The sequence below is a fragment of the Ostrinia nubilalis genome, chromosome 8 (assembly GCF_963855985.1).
Source record: "Ostrinia nubilalis chromosome 8, ilOstNubi1.1, whole genome shotgun sequence".
NCBI classification, from domain to species: domain Eukaryota; kingdom Metazoa; phylum Arthropoda; class Insecta; order Lepidoptera; family Crambidae; genus Ostrinia; species Ostrinia nubilalis.
Window position 1 is genome coordinate 4,206,853 of NC_087095.1, and position 18,226 is coordinate 4,225,078.

General features: G+C 49.8%; 1 protein-coding gene across 1 annotated transcript; it reads left to right on the plus strand.

The window, feature by feature from the left end:
* The first annotated feature begins 75 nt into the window (after positions 1–75).
* LOC135074138 (rootletin-like) lies at positions 76–17,248 on the plus strand. The gene is made up of 29 exons (XM_063968441.1): positions 76–289; positions 468–632; positions 999–1,177; positions 1,416–1,567; positions 1,810–2,017; positions 2,655–2,863; positions 3,438–3,618; positions 3,731–3,946; positions 3,988–4,116; positions 4,158–4,286; positions 4,328–4,456; positions 5,044–5,193; positions 6,493–6,601; positions 7,431–7,576; positions 8,296–8,435; positions 9,342–9,539; positions 9,705–9,812; positions 9,852–9,980; positions 10,146–10,274; positions 10,440–10,568; positions 10,734–10,862; positions 11,028–11,156; positions 11,322–11,450; positions 11,616–11,744; positions 11,910–12,038; positions 12,890–13,024; positions 13,473–13,597; positions 15,376–15,495; positions 17,088–17,248. Exons 2-29 carry the CDS (start codon positions 560–562, stop codon positions 17,246–17,248), a joined length of 4,029 nt encoding a protein of 1,342 aa, XP_063824511.1. The 5' UTR covers positions 76–289; positions 468–559.
* Positions 17,249–18,226: the final 978 nt, after the last annotated feature.

Below are 18,226 nucleotides of genomic sequence, written 5' to 3' on the forward strand. Positions count from 1 at the left end.
ATTATTTGACCGAGTGGTTGGGTTAGTCGTATTGAGTATTGGGTTAGTCAGGATGGTAGCTCATATTATAGCTCACTTGTCGCACTGATATCAATTGGCAGTTTTGTAGACATCCAAGACAAAATATTTAAAAAAAAAATAAAAAAGTTAAAAAAAGTATACATCCATCATCCATCAAAAAAGTCAACCAGAAGAATTATTAGCAATTTTTCAATGTTTTTATAGAATAGGAAATGTGATACATCAATAATTTGATTACCTATTCGTTTCCATTAACTCCTGTTACATTGTAAGTAAGGATTATGTACAAATAATCCATCAAAATACCCATGAATCCCTCGTTCATGATTGCTTCAATGATGTCAAGACATAACATGCATTAAATTTGTTTGAATCCTGTAATAAAATGCTTGGTTTTGTCTTGTACATTTCTATTAAATGTGTCAATGCTTGTTTTAAATTTTCAGATGTGTAAAACTTTAACACAGGAACATCTATTATTGAGACATCAATGTGAGATGATTTCGTGTTGAGATCTGTCAGCAGACCAATATCAATAATGGGATCCATGCGACCTACTGGGAGGTTTCTATCCTTCACCAACAACATTCAAAGAACACAGAAACAATCTGGTATGTGTCCTATTTATTTGTAGTTGTGGTCAAGTTAAACCACATTCCATTGCTATGAATCATGTTGCAATGCAGTGCCCTTGTTAGACATCCTTGTTGCACACTGTGCAATACTTTGGAATTTGCATGCTTATTGCATTATTGTGTTGAAAAATTTGATGGTTACAATGTCTAGTCAAGTATAGCAGTTCATAATTTATGGATGATATAAAGCTATTTTACAATAAACGTTGTTAAAATTGAATTGAATGCCTGTCTCATGCAAGCCATGCAATATGTGTTAATATTAGCTTATGTAAACCTTCACCTGCTTTCTCCCTTAAAGTTAGGCTTATGTTTTAAAACATTTTCCTTTTCTTATTACAGTGCCTAGTGGATTTCCACAAAGCTTATCTGGCAGTGAGACTGATGTTTCTACGTCCAATGAAAATCTGTCTAGAGAAGAGCGGTATGTGGTGCGCCACACAGCCCGCGTGGAGCCCCAAGGGCAGGAGAACCAGAGTGAATCCAACAGCAGTAATAATAACAATCGAAACTCTTTGAAGGTGCCATGCATAAATTTAATTTCAGCGAATTTTATGAAGTAAAATAAAATGACAAAAAATTTTGAACACCTTTCATAGATGAAGTTGTTGTCTCAATTTTTTAAGTTGCTGTGTCTGATACTAATGTTGTATATGCATGAACAGATTTTTTTTTGTATATTAAATGAATTTTGCAGAACATGATTAGATTGATTGCCATTTGAATATGGAGGACTAAATTGAGCGTTAATATTTGTAGGAAAGTAACAGCAGCAATAGAAATTCACTCAAAGACTCTGTTGGTGGAGGCAACAGTAACAGGAGCTCTCTAGATGTATCATCTTCATCATACAACACACTTATCATCCACAACCAGGATGATTCCTGGCCTCCTCGACCCACTCCAATTCGGTTAGTATACCTTAACACATTTTATTAAGTAAAGTTTATTCTAAAGTCACTAAAGACTATTGGTACTACTAGGGAATATCTAATTGCTATCTATTTGACAGTAAAATATTGTATTTATATGTAATTTTATGAAGTTATTGAAAAACTAATTTTTTAGGCCATGAAAGTATGTAGTATTTTAATAATATTGCCATTCAGTAGCCTATTAAGCAATATCAATCTAATATTTAGAATTATTGTAGAGAACACGAACGAACAAGCAGTGAAGTGAAACACAACCCCACTCAGTCTTCTCCGTACCACACACTCAAGAAGAGCGAGGTTGGGAAGAAGCCCAGTGGTATTCCGTTGCCCAAAATGCACAAGGAGCAATCGGTGACTACGACAGCAAATTATATCGACATTGGGGGACAGCGGATATACACCAGCCCTCCTGATCATGGAGTTCAGGTAAGTTTGGTAGAGGTTACTGAAGATAAATAAATACATGATAATGTGTGTATATTCATAGAACTGATGCTCAGTAATTGCATCAACTTAGAAACTCCTCAAAATAAAATAGTAATTGCATACCCAATAGGGACCAGTAGGTCTCATATTATTTATTTGCTTTAAGGTTTTACAATAAATTGTTGAGCATGCAGATTGCAGAACTTAAAGATATACTGTCATCTTCTCTGATTCTTCATTTCATTTCTTCTAATTAAATAAATGCTAGGCGCAATAAGGATTACTGTGTTGGCACCAGTAGTAGCCACTGTAGAGAAAGATCTTGTCGCTCGTTAATCGCTAACAGCGCTTTTACATTAGGGCGTTAGTAGCGCGACAGCAGCGCGGCAGCGGCGTTTTTGTAATGTGAAGGGAGGCATCAGCTGTCACATAGTATGGAATTTTCGGCAGCGCGTCGGCCGCGCGTTTGTTGCGCTACTAAGGGTGACATCAGACGGACTGCATCGCAGCTACCTGTGGCTGTGATGGCGGCCTAAATCGCCTAATGTGAAAGCGACCTAAGACAGTAGCGCCAACTGATAAGTACCATTTTTTAATGCCAACATTTAAGAAAAAAACCTTTTTCTGTAACATGTAGGAAATAACCGAGATCCCAGACGACTTCCTAAACCAGTCGTCGGTGCTCAAACACCTGGCGAAGGAGGTGGCGCAGTCGCCGAGCCCGCGCGGGCCCACGCCGCCCGCGTCACCGCGCGCGCCTCCGCAGAAGCCTAAGGGCAAAGCCTCTAAAGCTAAGCTGAGCAAGGAGAAGCTTAACTTGTCGAGGTCCCAACCCGATCTGACTAGGTGAGTTACTTATGATCATTTCAGCTATAGGACGTCCACTGCTGAATGTAGGCTTCCCCCAATGATTTCCAGACTGGCTGGTTGCTACCGGCCTGTATCCAGCGCCTTCCTGCTACCTTTATGAGGTCGTCATTATTACAGAGCACCATTCAAAACTCTATTCAATCTCTGTCAGATTCTGATATGTTTAACCAATCAGAAGCTTCAATCCATGCTTGAATCAAGTTTAAAACAAGGGCACATCATTCTACGCCCCTTTGTTAATTATACAGTTAGATATTAATTACATAGTACAAGCTTTGCTTAGTTTGGGACTAGAGGCGCAGTGTAAAATGTCCAAGGATATTTATTTATATTATTTGCTTGGAAATCAATAAATAGTCAATTGAATTGGCAACCAAATGTCTCATTAAAATACAAACATATTGGCATAAAAAGGAAAATTCGCATTCCGCATAAACGTTTTTTTTTTGTAACGTAGCAGTTAGCAGCAACTGCTTCGTGCTTTTGATCTATCAGTAAATTCGAAACGCATGCAGAGGGAAGTAACATTCTGACCCACAATGTTTCCCAGTGTGGGCGTTCGCGCGGTCCCCGGCGGATCTGAATCAAGCGGCTGGTGCAGCGGCGGCGAGGGCTCGGCCGAGGAGCCCGACGATGCCTTCGCTGCAGTACTAGACGCCCTCGCGGCAGAGAACCACCAGCTCAAGCGACAGCTGGCCGACGCGTGCGAGCGGGTCGCCAAGACCACCAAGGTATGTGGTCATGACCATTAAGTCATTTCAGGTTCAGAGTCCAGCGGCGCCGAGGGTTCGGCCGAGGAGCCCGACGACGCCTTCGCTGCGGTACTTGACGCCTTCACTGCAGAGAACCACCAGCTCAAGCGACAGCTTCCCACCAAGGTATGTGGTCATGGCCATTAGATCCGGCTCAGAGTCCATAGGCTTGTCTAGTAGCGGCGAGGGCTCGGCCGAGGAGCCTGACGACGCCTTCGCTGCAGTACTAGACGCGCTCGCGGCAGAGAACCACCAGCTCAAGCGACAGCTGGCCGACGCTTGCGAGCGGGTCGCCAAGACCACCAAGGTATGTGGTCATGGCCATTAGATCCGGCTCATAGTCCATAGGCTGGTGTAGTAGCGGCTGAGGAGCTCGACGATGCCTTCGCTGCAGTACTAGACGCCCTTGCGGCTGAGAACCACCAGCTCAAGCGACAGCTGGCCGACGCTTGCGAGCGGGTCGCCAAGACCACCAAGGTATGTGGTCGTGGCCATTAGATCCGGCTCATAGTCCATAGGCTGGTGTAGTAGCGGCTGAGGAGCCAGACGACCCCTTCGCTGCCCTATTGGACGCTCTTGCGGCAGAGAACCACCAGCTCAAGCGACAGCTGGCCGACGCTTGCGAGCGGGTCGCCAAGACCACCAAGGTATGTGGTCGTGGCCATTAGATCCGGCTCATAGTCCATAGGCTGGTGTAGTAGCGGCTGAGGAGCCAGACGACCCCTTCGCTGCCCTATTGGACGCTCTTGCGGCAGAGAACCACCAGCTCAAGCGACAGCTGGCCGACGCTTGCGAGCGGGTCGCCAAGACCACCAAGGTATGTGGTCATGGCCATTAAGTCATTTCAGGTTCAGAGTCCAGCGGCGCCGAGGGCTCGGCCGAGGAGCCCGACGACGCCTTCGCTGCGGTACTTGACGCCTTCACTGCAGAGAACCACCAGCTCAAGCGACAGCTGGCCACCAAGGTATGTGGTCATGGTCATTAGATCCGGCTCAGAGTCCATAGGCTTGTGTAGTAGCGGCTGAGGAGCCCGACGACGACGCCTTTGCCGCAGTATTTGATGCGCTCGCGGCAGAGAACCATCAGCTCAAGCGACAGCTGGCCGATACTTGCGAGCGGGCGCCATGACCACCAAGGTATGTCATCATTACCATTAAACCTGTGATGGATAACAAGTGATGGAGTCCCGAAATAGCGTTATTAAATACGAAAAAAGCTATTTTTTTCATGTAATCCAGAATACTCACCATCTTCCTAAAAAACTGGATTAATTGAAGCTATGGTGAAGTCACATTTGATTCATCCATCAACTGCCACTCAATTCACATTAAACATTCGCTCTCATTACTACAACATCTAGAGACCAAAGCTTTAACCTTGACGTGTCCTTTTATACTGTTGCAGCTGGAAGAAGAAGTCGAGAAAGTTCGCACCGCCCACGAGGAGCTAGTTGGCTCCTGCGAACGTCGGGAGCGCCTGGAGAGGGCCGCGCGCGTGCGACTGCAGGCCGACTGCCGCCGTCTACATGACCTCAACCGCGCGCTCAAGCAGCAGGTAACAAATACTAGCGGCCAGCCGCGACTTCATCATCATCATCATCATGTCAGCCATAGGACGTCCACTGCTGAACATAGGCCTCCCCTAATGCTTTCCACGTTGATCGATTGGTAGCGGCCTGCGTCCAGCGCTTCCCTGCTACCTTTACGATGTCGTCGGTTCACCTTGTAGGTGGACGTCCCACGCTGCGCCTTCCGGTACGCGGTCTCCATTCCAGAACCTTGCTGCCCCATCGGCCGTCAGTTCTGAGTACTATGTGCCCTGCCCATTGCCACTTCAGCTTGCTAATCCGTCGGGCTATGTCAGCGACTTTAGTTCGTTTACGGATTTCCTCATTTCTGATTCGATCTCGCAAAGAAACACCAAGCATAGCCCTCTCCATAGCATGCTGTGCAACTTTGAGCTTCTGTATAAGGCCTATAGTAAGAGGCCACGTTTCCGAGCCATAAGTTATCACTGGTAACACACATTGATTGTAGACTTTCGTCTTCAGGCATTGGCCGCGACTTCGTACGCGTGAAAACATTATAGCACTTTCATTAAACTTCCAACCCCTGTTTTACCCCCTTAAGGCAGGCGCGGATCCAGCCGTCAAAAAAGGTTGTGGGCACAGCCACCAAAAATGAGCAAAGTGAGAGTTGGATCACTACATACCCGGACATACATGCATGCCTATCGATCTTATCAATAGATCATAATTAAAACAAGCAAATTAGGGTTGTGGGCATGCCCACAGTGCCCACAACGGTGGATCCGCGCCTGCCTTAAGGGTTGAATTTTGCAAAATCCCGTCTTAGTGAGCACCTACGTTCTAAAAGGAACCCCCATGCAAAATTTGAGACTCCTAGCACTTGTAATTTCTGTGTCAGTGACTTTTCGCTTTTATAAAAAGAAACTGGGGAAAGTCGCAGGCGCATTTGTTTGGAGAACCTCATAAAATGTTTCCACTGTTCATCTATTGATTCGCGCCCAAGAATGGATAATTTTTAGAAAGAAAATCACCACCTACAATGATATGACCCCAATCAAATAGGATACCCAGCATGTAACATGGAGCTGGTGAAAGGCAGGCGCATTTGCAATGTTCATTTATTGGGCTGCGTCCCTATTTCTTATAAAAATCGCTGCCTGTACGGCCCCAACCGCGCGCAGTAGCAACAGGTAACGGAGAGCTAAGTCTGCGCAGGCGCATTTACTTTGAAAATAACACAACACTACCACATTGATACCACAATTTTTATCTATTTGTACCGCGTCCGTATTCCATCTAAAAATCAATCGTCTGTCTATCTTCAGGTGGATCTCCTGTCGCAAGGCGTGCGCGCCGAAGGCGACAGCAATGCTGAAGCGCTGCGCAAGGAGCTACAAAATAGAGAAATGCTCATCGCCCAGCTCATCACACAAAGTAAGCATCTAGAATCATTGCTCGAGAGATTGGAGCGTTAGATTGAGGCATCTGACAACATTTAGGCTGGGTTGCACCAAACGTCAAAAATCTGTCAAACTCCATACAAAAAGCACCGGTTATCGTTATAGTTCCGGTTCAAGTTAGGTGGTGCAATTCAGCCTCAATTTATAGCTGTAGCGCTTAAGCGCCCCTGCACACGACGCCGCCGCCTCGCCTTTGCACTGTTTATACGCGCCGCATGAAGCCCGCTGCCGCGCCGCCGCCGCGCCTTTACAATGTTCATACGCGCCGCCGCCGCCGGCGAAATTATGCTTTGACGGTGCGATTGCGGTGCGGCGGCGGCGTCGTGTGCAGGAGCGCTAATTGAGTCAGTCATCGATCAGTGCCTAAGGCATGGGGGCGGCACGGGAGTATTTTTTGTTACATAAAAATTTCAGTGAGACTTCAGATTTGTATGCTCTGTCACGTCATAATATGTCAAAATCACCCCTCCCGTGCCGCTCCTATATCCCAGGCACTGTCTCAGTTAAGCGTTAGATCTATAAAATATAGCACCTCTTACTATAGTCTGGTCTGCGAGCACGTAGAATTTTGTCCAATGACCCCAAGCTACCCATCCTCATCGCTCGCGCATAATTATGTTGCTATCGCGCTCGCACACACTGCGGGCGCCCGTCGCACAGTCGCGACAGCAATATAATTACGCGCGAGCGATAAGGATGGGTAGCTTGGGATCATTGGACAAAATTCTACGTGCTCACAGACCGGGCTTTAGTATATAACATTCCGAAAAGAGTACTTAATACTAGTGACGTATCCACCACAGACAAGGAGCTGGCGTGCGCGAAAGAGCGGCAAGAAATCGAAATGTCTGCGCAGCGGGCAACACTGCAGGAACAGCGCACGCACATCGACATCCTCGACACCGCGCTCACCAACGCGCAGGCCAACGTCGTACGCCTCGAGGACGAGGTACGAAACTATTCCCACCTCTAGTTCCCACAGCTGCAACTCCTGTGTAGCCTGTACCTCTAGCATGAACAACTTTCGTCTTCGAATCGTTTGCGTATTCGACAAAATTCGATACTCAACTTTCGAATTAAACGATAATGTGACAATTTTGATTGTCAAAATAAGTTTCGTGCAACCATTTCTCATACTAAGTTCACTTTACGACACGTTTACAAGGGCTGTTGTAGTTTTCGTACTAAAAATTTCGTTCGGCGATTCGAATACGCAAACGATTCAAACTCGAAAGTTTTTCGTGCTAGCCGTACAGGATCTACAGCTTGACCAGCAATAAAACCCAAACAGTGAAGGTTAAGTTTGTCCCGAGAGAATGTTAAACTGTCATTGGACCCGCAACGAAATTAATCAGAAGAATATAGGAGTTCGAAGTTAAGGTTAGATTTCCCTCCAGTACAAAGCGGATGACAGGTGACAAAGCAAAGGTTGTACACACACGTGTAGTGTACTGCTGGTAGGCAGGAGCGAGATGGCACGCTGCAGGAAAGAAAGAAACATTTTTATTTGGTCCAAAACAATTATTAACAGGAGGCACTGTTTTACTCTAAATGCACTACTAGATAATGTCTACAATAGAAATTGTATCACAACGCGATGCTTTACTTGTCCCTGATTCTAGTATCCTTCGTATGTCAGATTTTTCAACAGAATAATTACTAATCTAGTGTCGTCACGCGAGCGGTTACGTGGAGCGCGTGATGGGCTTGCAGCGAGCGCTGGCGTCGTTGCAACAAGCGTCCGACCGTCGTGAGCACACCGAGAGGAAACTACGCGCGCAACTGGAGAAGGAGTTGCAGACTTTGAGGTAAGATCTTTAGTCAATATTAGCTATTGTATAAAACACGCATTTTGTGGCAAAATATTCATTTTCATCAAGGTATAATAAGTGTAAATGGACTACAGACGCAACCGCAGGCGACACAGCAGCTTGTTGCGGTTGACTACAGTGCTGCCTGAAGTCATGGTTGTTGCTTTTTATTCCAAGCGTGGCGTTATCCGCGACTGCACAATGCATGGATTGCAACAATGCCTCAGTTACTCCCATACTTATGCGTTGTACGTGTGAAGTGTGAACTCTTTGCGGTTGAATAGTTACTGGTGTTGCGGTCTGCGCTGGTCGGTGTTTCGATGCTTGAAATAAATTTCATAGTGACTGAGAAACCGTCGTTTTCAGTTTGCAGTCTTTGACTTGTACTATCGGCCACAGTTCTAGCTACCCATTTCTGTTTTTTCTTTCGCTCTCATCAGATGGTTATTCTTTGCGATAGAACGAGATGACATGACCAGAAATGGGTAGCTGTGTGTAGTGTGTACGCACCTACGTACGTGTACGCATCCTTTCCCTATATTAGGCATAAACCACTAGCTAGTATATAAACTTAGGATAATCTTCATCATATACCAGTGGTTCTTAACCTTTAAGTTATGATGAGGGACCATTTTACCAAATTTCTGTCTTGTCAGGGACCACCTTATAGGCGGTTAAAACCAGTTTGACTGCAAAATCAGTTAAAAGTGGTTTTGACCAAGGTGTGCAAGTGCACATCGTGGACCACTTGGAATGCCTCTTTGGTCCGCGGACCACTGGTTAAGAACCACTGTTCTATACGAATAAACCTACAGTGCTCACATCCAACTGTTTCATTGTGTCTCCCGATCGTCACACATTACATTGGAACTGACCGACAGTACCTTCATGTTTGTCTCTTAGGAAACGCGAGTGCTACTGCGGCGGGCCGGGCGCCGGCGGCGGGTCGGGCGGCGGCGACGAGGCCGAGCTGCGGCGGCTGCTGCGCGAGCGCGACGAGCGGCTGCTGGCGCTCGAGGGCGAGTGCGCCAAGTGGGAGCAGCGCTACCTCGAGGAGGCCGCGCTGCGCCAGGCCGCCGTGTCCGCCGCCTCCATCCCCAAGTGAGTGCAGTCGTCCAGGCTGCGGCGGCTGCGCGAGCGCGACGAGCGGCTGCTGGCGCTGGAGGGCGAGTGCGCCAAGTGGGAGCAGCGCTACCTCGAGGAGGCCGCGCTGCGCCAGGCCGCCGTGTCCGCCGCCTCCATCCCCAAGTGAGTGCAGTCGTCCAGGCTGCGGCGGCTGCGCGAGCGCGACGAGCGGCTGCTGGCGCTCGAGGGCGAGTGCGCCAAGTGGGAGCAGCGCTACCTCGAGGAGGCCGCGCTGCGCCAGGCCGCCGTGTCCGCCGCCTCCATCCCCAAGTGAGTGCAGTCGTCCAGGCTGCGGCGGCTGCGCGAGCGCGACGAGCGGCTGCTGGCGCTCGAGGGCGAGTGCGCCAAGTGGGAGCAGCGCTACCTCGAGGAGGCCGCGCTGCGCCAGGCCGCCGTGTCCGCCGCCTCCATCCCCAAGTGAGTGCAGTCGTCCAGGCTGCGGCGGCTGCGCGAGCGCGACGAGCGGCTGCTGGCGCTGGAGGGCGAGTGCGCCAAGTGGGAGCAGCGCTACCTCGAGGAGGCCGCGCTGCGCCAGGCCGCCGTGTCCGCCGCCTCCATCCCCAAGTGAGTGCAGTCGTCCAGGCTGCGGCGGCTGCGCGAGCGCGACGAGCGGCTGCTGGCGCTCGAGGGCGAGTGCGCCAAGTGGGAGCAGCGCTACCTCGAGGAGGCCGCGCTGCGCCAGGCCGCCGTGTCCGCCGCCTCCATCCCCAAGTGAGTGCAGTCGTCCAGGCTGCGGCGGCTGCGCGAGCGCGACGAGCGGCTGCTGGCGCTGGAGGGCGAGTGCGCCAAGTGGGAGCAGCGCTACCTCGAGGAGGCCGCGCTGCGCCAGGCCGCCGTGTCCGCCGCCTCCATCCCCAAGTGAGTGCAGTCGTCCAGGCTGCGGCGGCTGCGCGAGCGCGACGAGCGGCTGCTGGCGCTCGAGGGCGAGTGCGCCAAGTGGGAGCAGCGCTACCTCGAGGAGGCCGCGCTGCGCCAGGCCGCCGTGTCCGCCGCCTCCATCCCCAAGTGAGTGCAGTCGTCCAGGCTGCGGCGGCTGCGCGAGCGCGACGAGCGGCTGCTGGCGCTGGAGGGCGAGTGCGCCAAGTGGGAGCAGCGCTACCTCGAGGAGGCCGCGCTGCGCCAGGCCGCCGTGTCCGCCGCCTCCATCCCCAAGTGAGTGCAGTCGTCCAGGCTGCGGCGGCTGCGCGAGCGCGACGAGCGGCTGCTGGCGCTCGAGGGCGAGTGCGCCAAGTGGGAGCAGCGCTACCTCGAGGAGGCCGCGCTGCGCCAGGCCGCCGTGTCCGCCGCCTCCATCCCCAAGTGAGTGCAGTCGTCCAGGCTGCGGCGGCTGCGCGAGCGCGACGAGCGGCTGCTGGCGCTGGAGGGCGAGTGCGCCAAGTGGGAGCAGCGCTACCTCGAGGAGGCCGCGCTGCGCCAGGCCGCCGTGTCCGCCGCCTCCATCCCCAAGTGAGTGCAGTCGTCCAGGCTGCGGCGGCTGCGCGAGCGCGACGAGCGGCTGCTGGCGCTCGAGGGCGAGTGCGCCAAGTGGGAGCAGCGCTACCTCGAGGAGGCCGCGCTGCGCCAGGCCGCCGTGTCCGCCGCCTCCATCCCCAAGTGAGTGCAGTCGTCCAGGCTGCGGCGGCTGCGCGAGCGCGACGAGCGGCTGCTGGCGCTGGAGGGCGAGTGCGCCAAGTGGGAGCAGCGCTACCTCGAGGAGGCCGCGCTGCGCCAGGCCGCCGTGTCCGCCGCCTCCATCCCCAAGTGAGTGCAGTCGTCCAGGCTGCGGCGGCTGCGCGAGCGCGACGAGCGGCTGCTGGCGCTCGAGGGCGAGTGCGCCAAGTGGGAGCAGCGCTACCTCGAGGAGGCCGCGCTGCGCCAGGCCGCCGTGTCCGCCGCCTCCATCCCCAAGTGAGTGCAGTCGTCCAGGCTGCGGCGGCTGCGCGAGCGCGACGAGCGGCTGCTGGCGCTGGAGGGCGAGTGCGCCAAGTGGGAGCAGCGCTACCTCGAGGAGGCCGCGCTGCGCCAGGCCGCCGTGTCCGCCGCCTCCATCCCCAAGTGAGTGCAGTCGTCCAGGCTGCGGCGGCTGCGCGAGCGCGACGAGCGGCTGCTGGCGCTCGAGGGCGAGTGCGCCAAGTGGGAGCAGCGCTACCTCGAGGAGGCCGCGCTGCGCCAGGCCGCCGTGTCCGCCGCCTCCATCCCCAAGTGAGTGCAGTCGTCCAGGCTGCGGCGGCTGCGCGAGCGCGACGAGCGGCTGCTGGCGCTGGAGGGCGAGTGCGCCAAGTGGGAGCAGCGCTACCTCGAGGAGGCCGCGCTGCGCCAGGCCGCCGTGTCCGCCGCCTCCATCCCCAAGTGAGTGCAGTCGTCCAGGCTGCGGCGGCTGCGCGAGCGCGACGAGCGGCTGCTGGCGCTGGAGGGCGAGTGCGCCAAGTGGGAGCAGCGCTACCTCGAGGAGGCCGCGCTGCGCCAGGCCGCCGTGTCCGCCGCCTCCATCCCCAAGTGAGTGCAGTCGTCCAGGCTGCGGCGGCTGCGCGAGCGCGACGAGCGGCTGCTGGCGCTGGAGGGCGAGTGCGCCAAGTGGGAGCAGCGCTATAGTCTGGTCCGCGAGCACGTAGAATTTTGTCCAATGACCCTAAGCTACCCATCCTTATCGCTCGCGCGTAATTATGTTGCTGTCGAGTTCGCACACTTACTGCGGGCGCCCGTCGCACAGTTGCGTCCGCCGCCTCCATCCCCAAGTGAGTGCCACAAATAGATGAAAAAATGGTCCTTCGAGCCGAATTTTTTTTTATCCACAACGAGGAAGCTCTTGGCCTGTATCTCATCTGATGGTAAGTGATGATCAGGCCGAAGGTGGAAGCGAGCTTCACCCGGAATCCTCAACCACGGACGAACTGGCTATCTTACGTCTAACTGCCGGAACACAACAATGCTGTTAACATTGTTGTTATGGCGACAGACTTAGGTAAGATGGTGGTAGCTAGCCAGACAGAAAAATCTGCCCCCACTGGGAATCGAACCCGGGACCTCTGCGTCTGAAGCAGGTGGTCTTCTTACCACTAGACCACAGAGGCAGTTGGCGGCGGTTGGTTTCATAAGAGAATTTTAAAAAATACTAACATTACCGTCCAGCTATAAGCTAAATATAATGCTTGTGTTAGGAGTGGGTTTACGACAGTATTAGTACATCGAGCAGCGGAAAATGAACCAGTGTTCCTCGAATCTAAAATTTGCAGTCAGACACCAACAACGATGGACCTTATGGACAGATTGATTGAAAAGTAACGGGTGTACTTATCTTGTTTTCTTGTATCATATTGCTATGAACTGACGTATTGTTACATCAACAGGGACGCGAAGATAGCAGCTTTAGAGAAGACTTCAGCAGAATCGGAGCGTCTCATGGCGGAAGCGCGTAGCGAGAAGATCCGCCACATGGATGAACTACACCTCGCGCAGAAGAAAGTCGCCGACCTCGAAAGCAGGTAGGCGACAATGTTTCAAAAACCTTTCAACACTTTAAAAGAGCATGTGAAGGCGCTGTGATCGGCCACTTCAAATTCAAAGTACAAGGGCTTGATGTTTCTCCAACGCTTGTTTTGCCCTACACAATCAACAAAAACATGTAATTTTGTTAGTAAGTTAAGTTTTGATGATCTTTAATATCACTTTGCATCACACCGTAGTTTATTTTCTGAATCTGTTTCGAGAATAGGATAAGTGCGCCAATTTGTGCGTATTTCAGCTCTCCAAGTCTGATGACAAAAAATTAAAATCAAATAACATTTCACTACTGGACAAATGCCTTCCTCAAGTATTTCTACAACAACCGTTACCACAGTGCCCGTTTTCAGCTTGGTACTTTTCGTGACCTTTACTAGATCTTCGGTGAACGTAGAATTAATCTAAATTTAATGGCTATGTTATTTACAGAGTCAAAGAGCTGGAATCGAAGGTAGCAGAACGCGACGCGATGATCAAGGTGCTGCAGAAACACACCAGCTCCGCCTACGATAGCGGCGCGTCTCTCAGGAACAACTCTAGCAGGGAGGAACTAGGTAAGCGTAATATTAAAATAATATGAGTAATAATAAATAAATAAATAAATAATAAATATCCTTGGACATTTTACACTGCGCTTCTAGTCCCAAACTAAGCAAAGCTTGTACTATGGGTACTAGACAACGGATATTAACATGCTTAAATACTTTTTTTTGTAAATACATACTTATTATACATAGAATGAGAATAATCCTTAAAATTATTGTTGATCTTGTGCCCTGCCCACTGCCACTTCAGCTTGCCAATCCGTCGGGCTATGTCAGCGACTTAAGTTCGTTTACGGATCTCCTCATTTCGGATTTGATCTCGTAAAAAAACACCGAGCATAGCCCTCTCCGGCCCATGGGGCAGCAAGGTTCTGGAATGGAGGCTGCGTACCGGAAAACGCAGCGTGGGACGTCCACCCATAAGGTGGACCGACGACTTGATAAAGGTAGCAGGAAGGCGCTGGATGCAGGCCGCTACCAACCGTGCGATGTGGAAGTCATTGGGGGAGTCCTATGTTCAGCAGTGGACGTCCTATGGCTGAAATGATGATGATGATGATGATGACGTACTCTTCTTTCCAATCCGTCTAGCCAGCATAAGGAATGTAAAACAATCCGCTATTTGCCTGTGGTAGTAGATTAGAGAGACGTGCTTTTGCAGTGGAGACTAAATGACTTGATCATCATCATCATCATTTCAGCCACAGGACGTCCACTGCTGAACATAGGCCTCCCCCGCCTCCCCCAATGCTTTCCATGTTGATCGATTGGTGGCGGCCTGACTTATAATGACTTGATAATGATAATGAATTATATGACTGACGTACCCGTCTAGGTAGTGTGGGGAGTGTATACCAAATTCCTTACTTACCTTTGGTATCATGATGAGTCATAAGAGACGTCGTAAGAGAACGGGCAGCAGCGCTCTCTGTTAAACATTAGTGTTTTAAACTGCGATCTCCAACCCGCCTGCCAAGCGTGGAGATTATGACAAACCCCTCTAAGGCTCGTAGTCCAGCAGTGGATTGTAAAGGACTATTACTTGTACAGCCATAGGACGTCCACTGCTGAACATAGGCCTCCCCCAATGCTTTCCATGTTAATCGATTGGTAGCGGCCTGCGTCCAGCGCTTCCCTGCTACCTTTACGATGTCGTCGGTCCACCTTGTAGGTGGACGTCACACGCTGCGTTTTCCGGTACGCGGCCTCCATGATGATGATATACTTGCTATGCTCTTTATGTATGCATGTGATGACTGTACTACCCTACCATTTACACATGTAATGCAAATAAATGATTTGATTGCATGATCATATCAATGCGTTTGTTCCAGTGGGCTTGTCGTCAGGCGCGTCATTACTACCCTACCATTTACACATGTTCGTTCGTTCGTTTCAGCCGAAAGACGTCCACTGCTGGACAAAGGCCTCCCCCAAGGATTTCCACAAAGACCGGTCCTGCGCCGCTTGCATCGCGGTCGCAGGAGGTACCTGGGTACCTCCCGCGACCTTCACTAGATCGTCGGTCCACCTAGTGGGAGGCCTGCCCACGCTACGTCTTCCAGCTCGTGGTCGCCACTCAAGAACTTTCCTGCCCCAGCGGCCATCAGCTCTTCGAGCTATGTGCCCCGCCCACTGCCACTTGATTTTAGCGATTCTGCGGGCTATGTCAGTCACTCTGGTTCTCCTACGGATCTCCTCATTTCTGATTCGATCACGCACTTCGATTACACATGTAATGCAAATAAATGATTTGATTTCATGATCATGAATGACGTTTGTTCCAGTGGGCCTGTCGTCAGGCGCCTCATTCTCTAGCGCGGAAGGCGTGGGTGCGGGCGGCGTGGCGGGCCGCTACCGGCACCTGGCGCGCCGCAACTACTCGCCGCACAATGACAACTCTAGCGGTATGTACTTAAGGACCACTTTTGTTTGATAAGAGAAACGTTTGATTCAAATGTGTATATGTCACCGTAAAATTGTGAATTCCGTCAGATTACAATCTGACGTAGTTAAATTACAATCTAACCTAACCTAACCCACTGTTAGTTTACAATCTAACGCGTTATATTATAAACTGACAGAGTTCACAATTTCACGTTGACATACAAATTGTACCAGTAAACATGGGGGGCGTTTGGAGCAAAATAGCGCTAGCAAGTAAAATGGCGTCCTTTAAGCGGTAAGTGCTGTCACTTGTCAAAAAAATCTGTGGGAAACGTCACTTATGAAGTCTAGCAAACGTGTCCTAGCCAAAATCATGCTAGTTTTCGACGGTTCCCATGGCAATCGCCATTTTCGGCTGAACGCAGCTATAATCTCCCAATAGTTGTAGCGGGAAGAACCTGGATGCGGGCAGCGCAGGACCGCTCATTGTGGAAAACCTTGGGGGAGGCCTTTGTCTGAAACAAACGAAGTCGTAGCTGTAGTTCATCTATGCTTATGTAGTCCATGTATTCTTCCTTATATCCATTAATCTAATAAGTCCACAAGATTTGGGATTTATCAATTATTCTGCGATGAAAAACTATTCCCAATTTTTGTCGTCGTCGTTGTAACTCTTGTGTAGTGCTCAGCTACATATCAGCTCAGCAGATCGATCTACAGCTTGATCGTTAATAAAACCAGATGATAGAAGACTAAGGTAAAGTTGAATGATCATTGAATAAGTCTAATACGATCGCGACAGCTTCCAAAATTAATATCTTATTTGAAAAACTTGTATGACTTTCGCAAGCCGAACTCCCCTTATTGGACTATTTTTTTATTATGAGTTCTGCAACTTGGCAATCTGTGTTAACACAATAAGCCATTCAGATGAGGTATCTTGATCTTGTCTTGACAGCAGAAGGAATTCCTATGAATCCCTTTCATCTGGTATCCCCAAATCTCACTGTAAGTGTGTGGACACTATGCCGTTTCAATCTGGAGTGTTGGACTATTAACAGGCCTGTTCATCTCCGCGAGTTTACATCGAAAACAAAACACGCACGATGGCCCACCTACAGGATACTATTCGACAAGGCCTCATATAATACGAGCGAACATTGACTCACGCACGCGTATTCTTGTGTATGATGGAAGAAAATAAAGAAAATGGTGTACTAAATACTGTGCAGTATTTAACTGCCTAAATAATAATAAAAACACAGAATATACTTTTTTAAGTTGCCTCAAGACACTGAGAGGTAAATAAGTAGTTAAAATATTATTCATGATAATTCATGCTAAATCATGTATTTCCTCCGCCATTTTCCGCAGTTTGGCACCTCACGTCACATCATTTTACCGAAGTCAGCCCTATAGCTTCGGCGCAGTGCCGATCACTGACGTTTGTCAACAAAATGGTGCTTGACTCTTGAGACAGGCTAAATTACACCATATTGTTAATGACATTGAGCATGCATTTTTTTTAAATACCTTCGCGAAGTAAAACTTCTGAACGTAGTACATAATATTATTCTGTGCTATTAATAACTTTTGTTGAATTTGTCCCCAGGCTGCGGCTTCGACAGCTCATCCTTACGGCTGGACTCGCAGTTAGCTGCGCTGGAGTCGCGGCTGGAGCGGCCCGTGCCCGCCGTGAGTTACCCCGCCCCCCTCCCGCAGGGCCCGCCCCCGCCGCACTCCAGTCCCCGCCCACACGCCAGCTACTACTGAGCTGGCCAGTGTTTAGAGTAGGCGCACACCGTTGATTTTTAGTTGGCCGATATGAAGAATCGGCCGAATCGAATCGGCGTAGTGTGTGCACTCCCATACATGCCCATACTGATCAACTGAAAGAAAGAAAGAAAGATACGTTTATTACAATGGACATCACACAAATACAGGCAATTACATAGACATGACAGTGCCACATAATAATGGAAGAAGAAAAAATAAAAACAAGAGTAAACTGAGCAGTGCCACCCGACTAAACTATCGGCCGACGAAAAATCAACGGTGTGCGCCTACTCTTAACGATAAACTATCGACGGTAAAAGCAAAACTAATCGTATCGAGCCATAATGTGTCGATAGGTCATTTTGAGCAAAACTCTCGATAACGGAAATACTATCGATAGTTTTACGCCCTGTAGTATCGACAGTTTTTGATTATTTCTGTCAGTTTTTGAAATAATATGAATATTATAACACGTGGCGATATTATCGATAGCACTATCGATGTACTGAACACTTTCCGAATGAGGGTTTTCGCGTATGAAAGATCCGCTAGATGGCGGGACGTGGATGTGGGGTCTGACTGCTGCGTGATTGGTGGATTTTGACATATCTGTCAATGTCATGTCAAAAATAACCAATCATGCAGCATTTGGACCTGGCGGATTTTTCATACGCGAAAACCCACATTCAATTATCGATAGTGAAACTGTTGATGGTTCCGCAACACTAAATTGGGAGATTCTCATAGAAATCCAAATTCAAATTATTTGGAACAAGTGGCTATTGAGAAGGTCCCACTTGCACCCCAGCCCCCGCCAAGTAGTTGATAATATTATAATTCAGTAGTACTGCAGAATGGGGTCAGACAATAGGAACACTGACGGTTTGGCAAGGAGTGTAGATAGGCTCGAATTAAAAATAACACAACCTACTCACTCAAGACATGGCACGAATATTTTTGGGAAACAAAGACCTA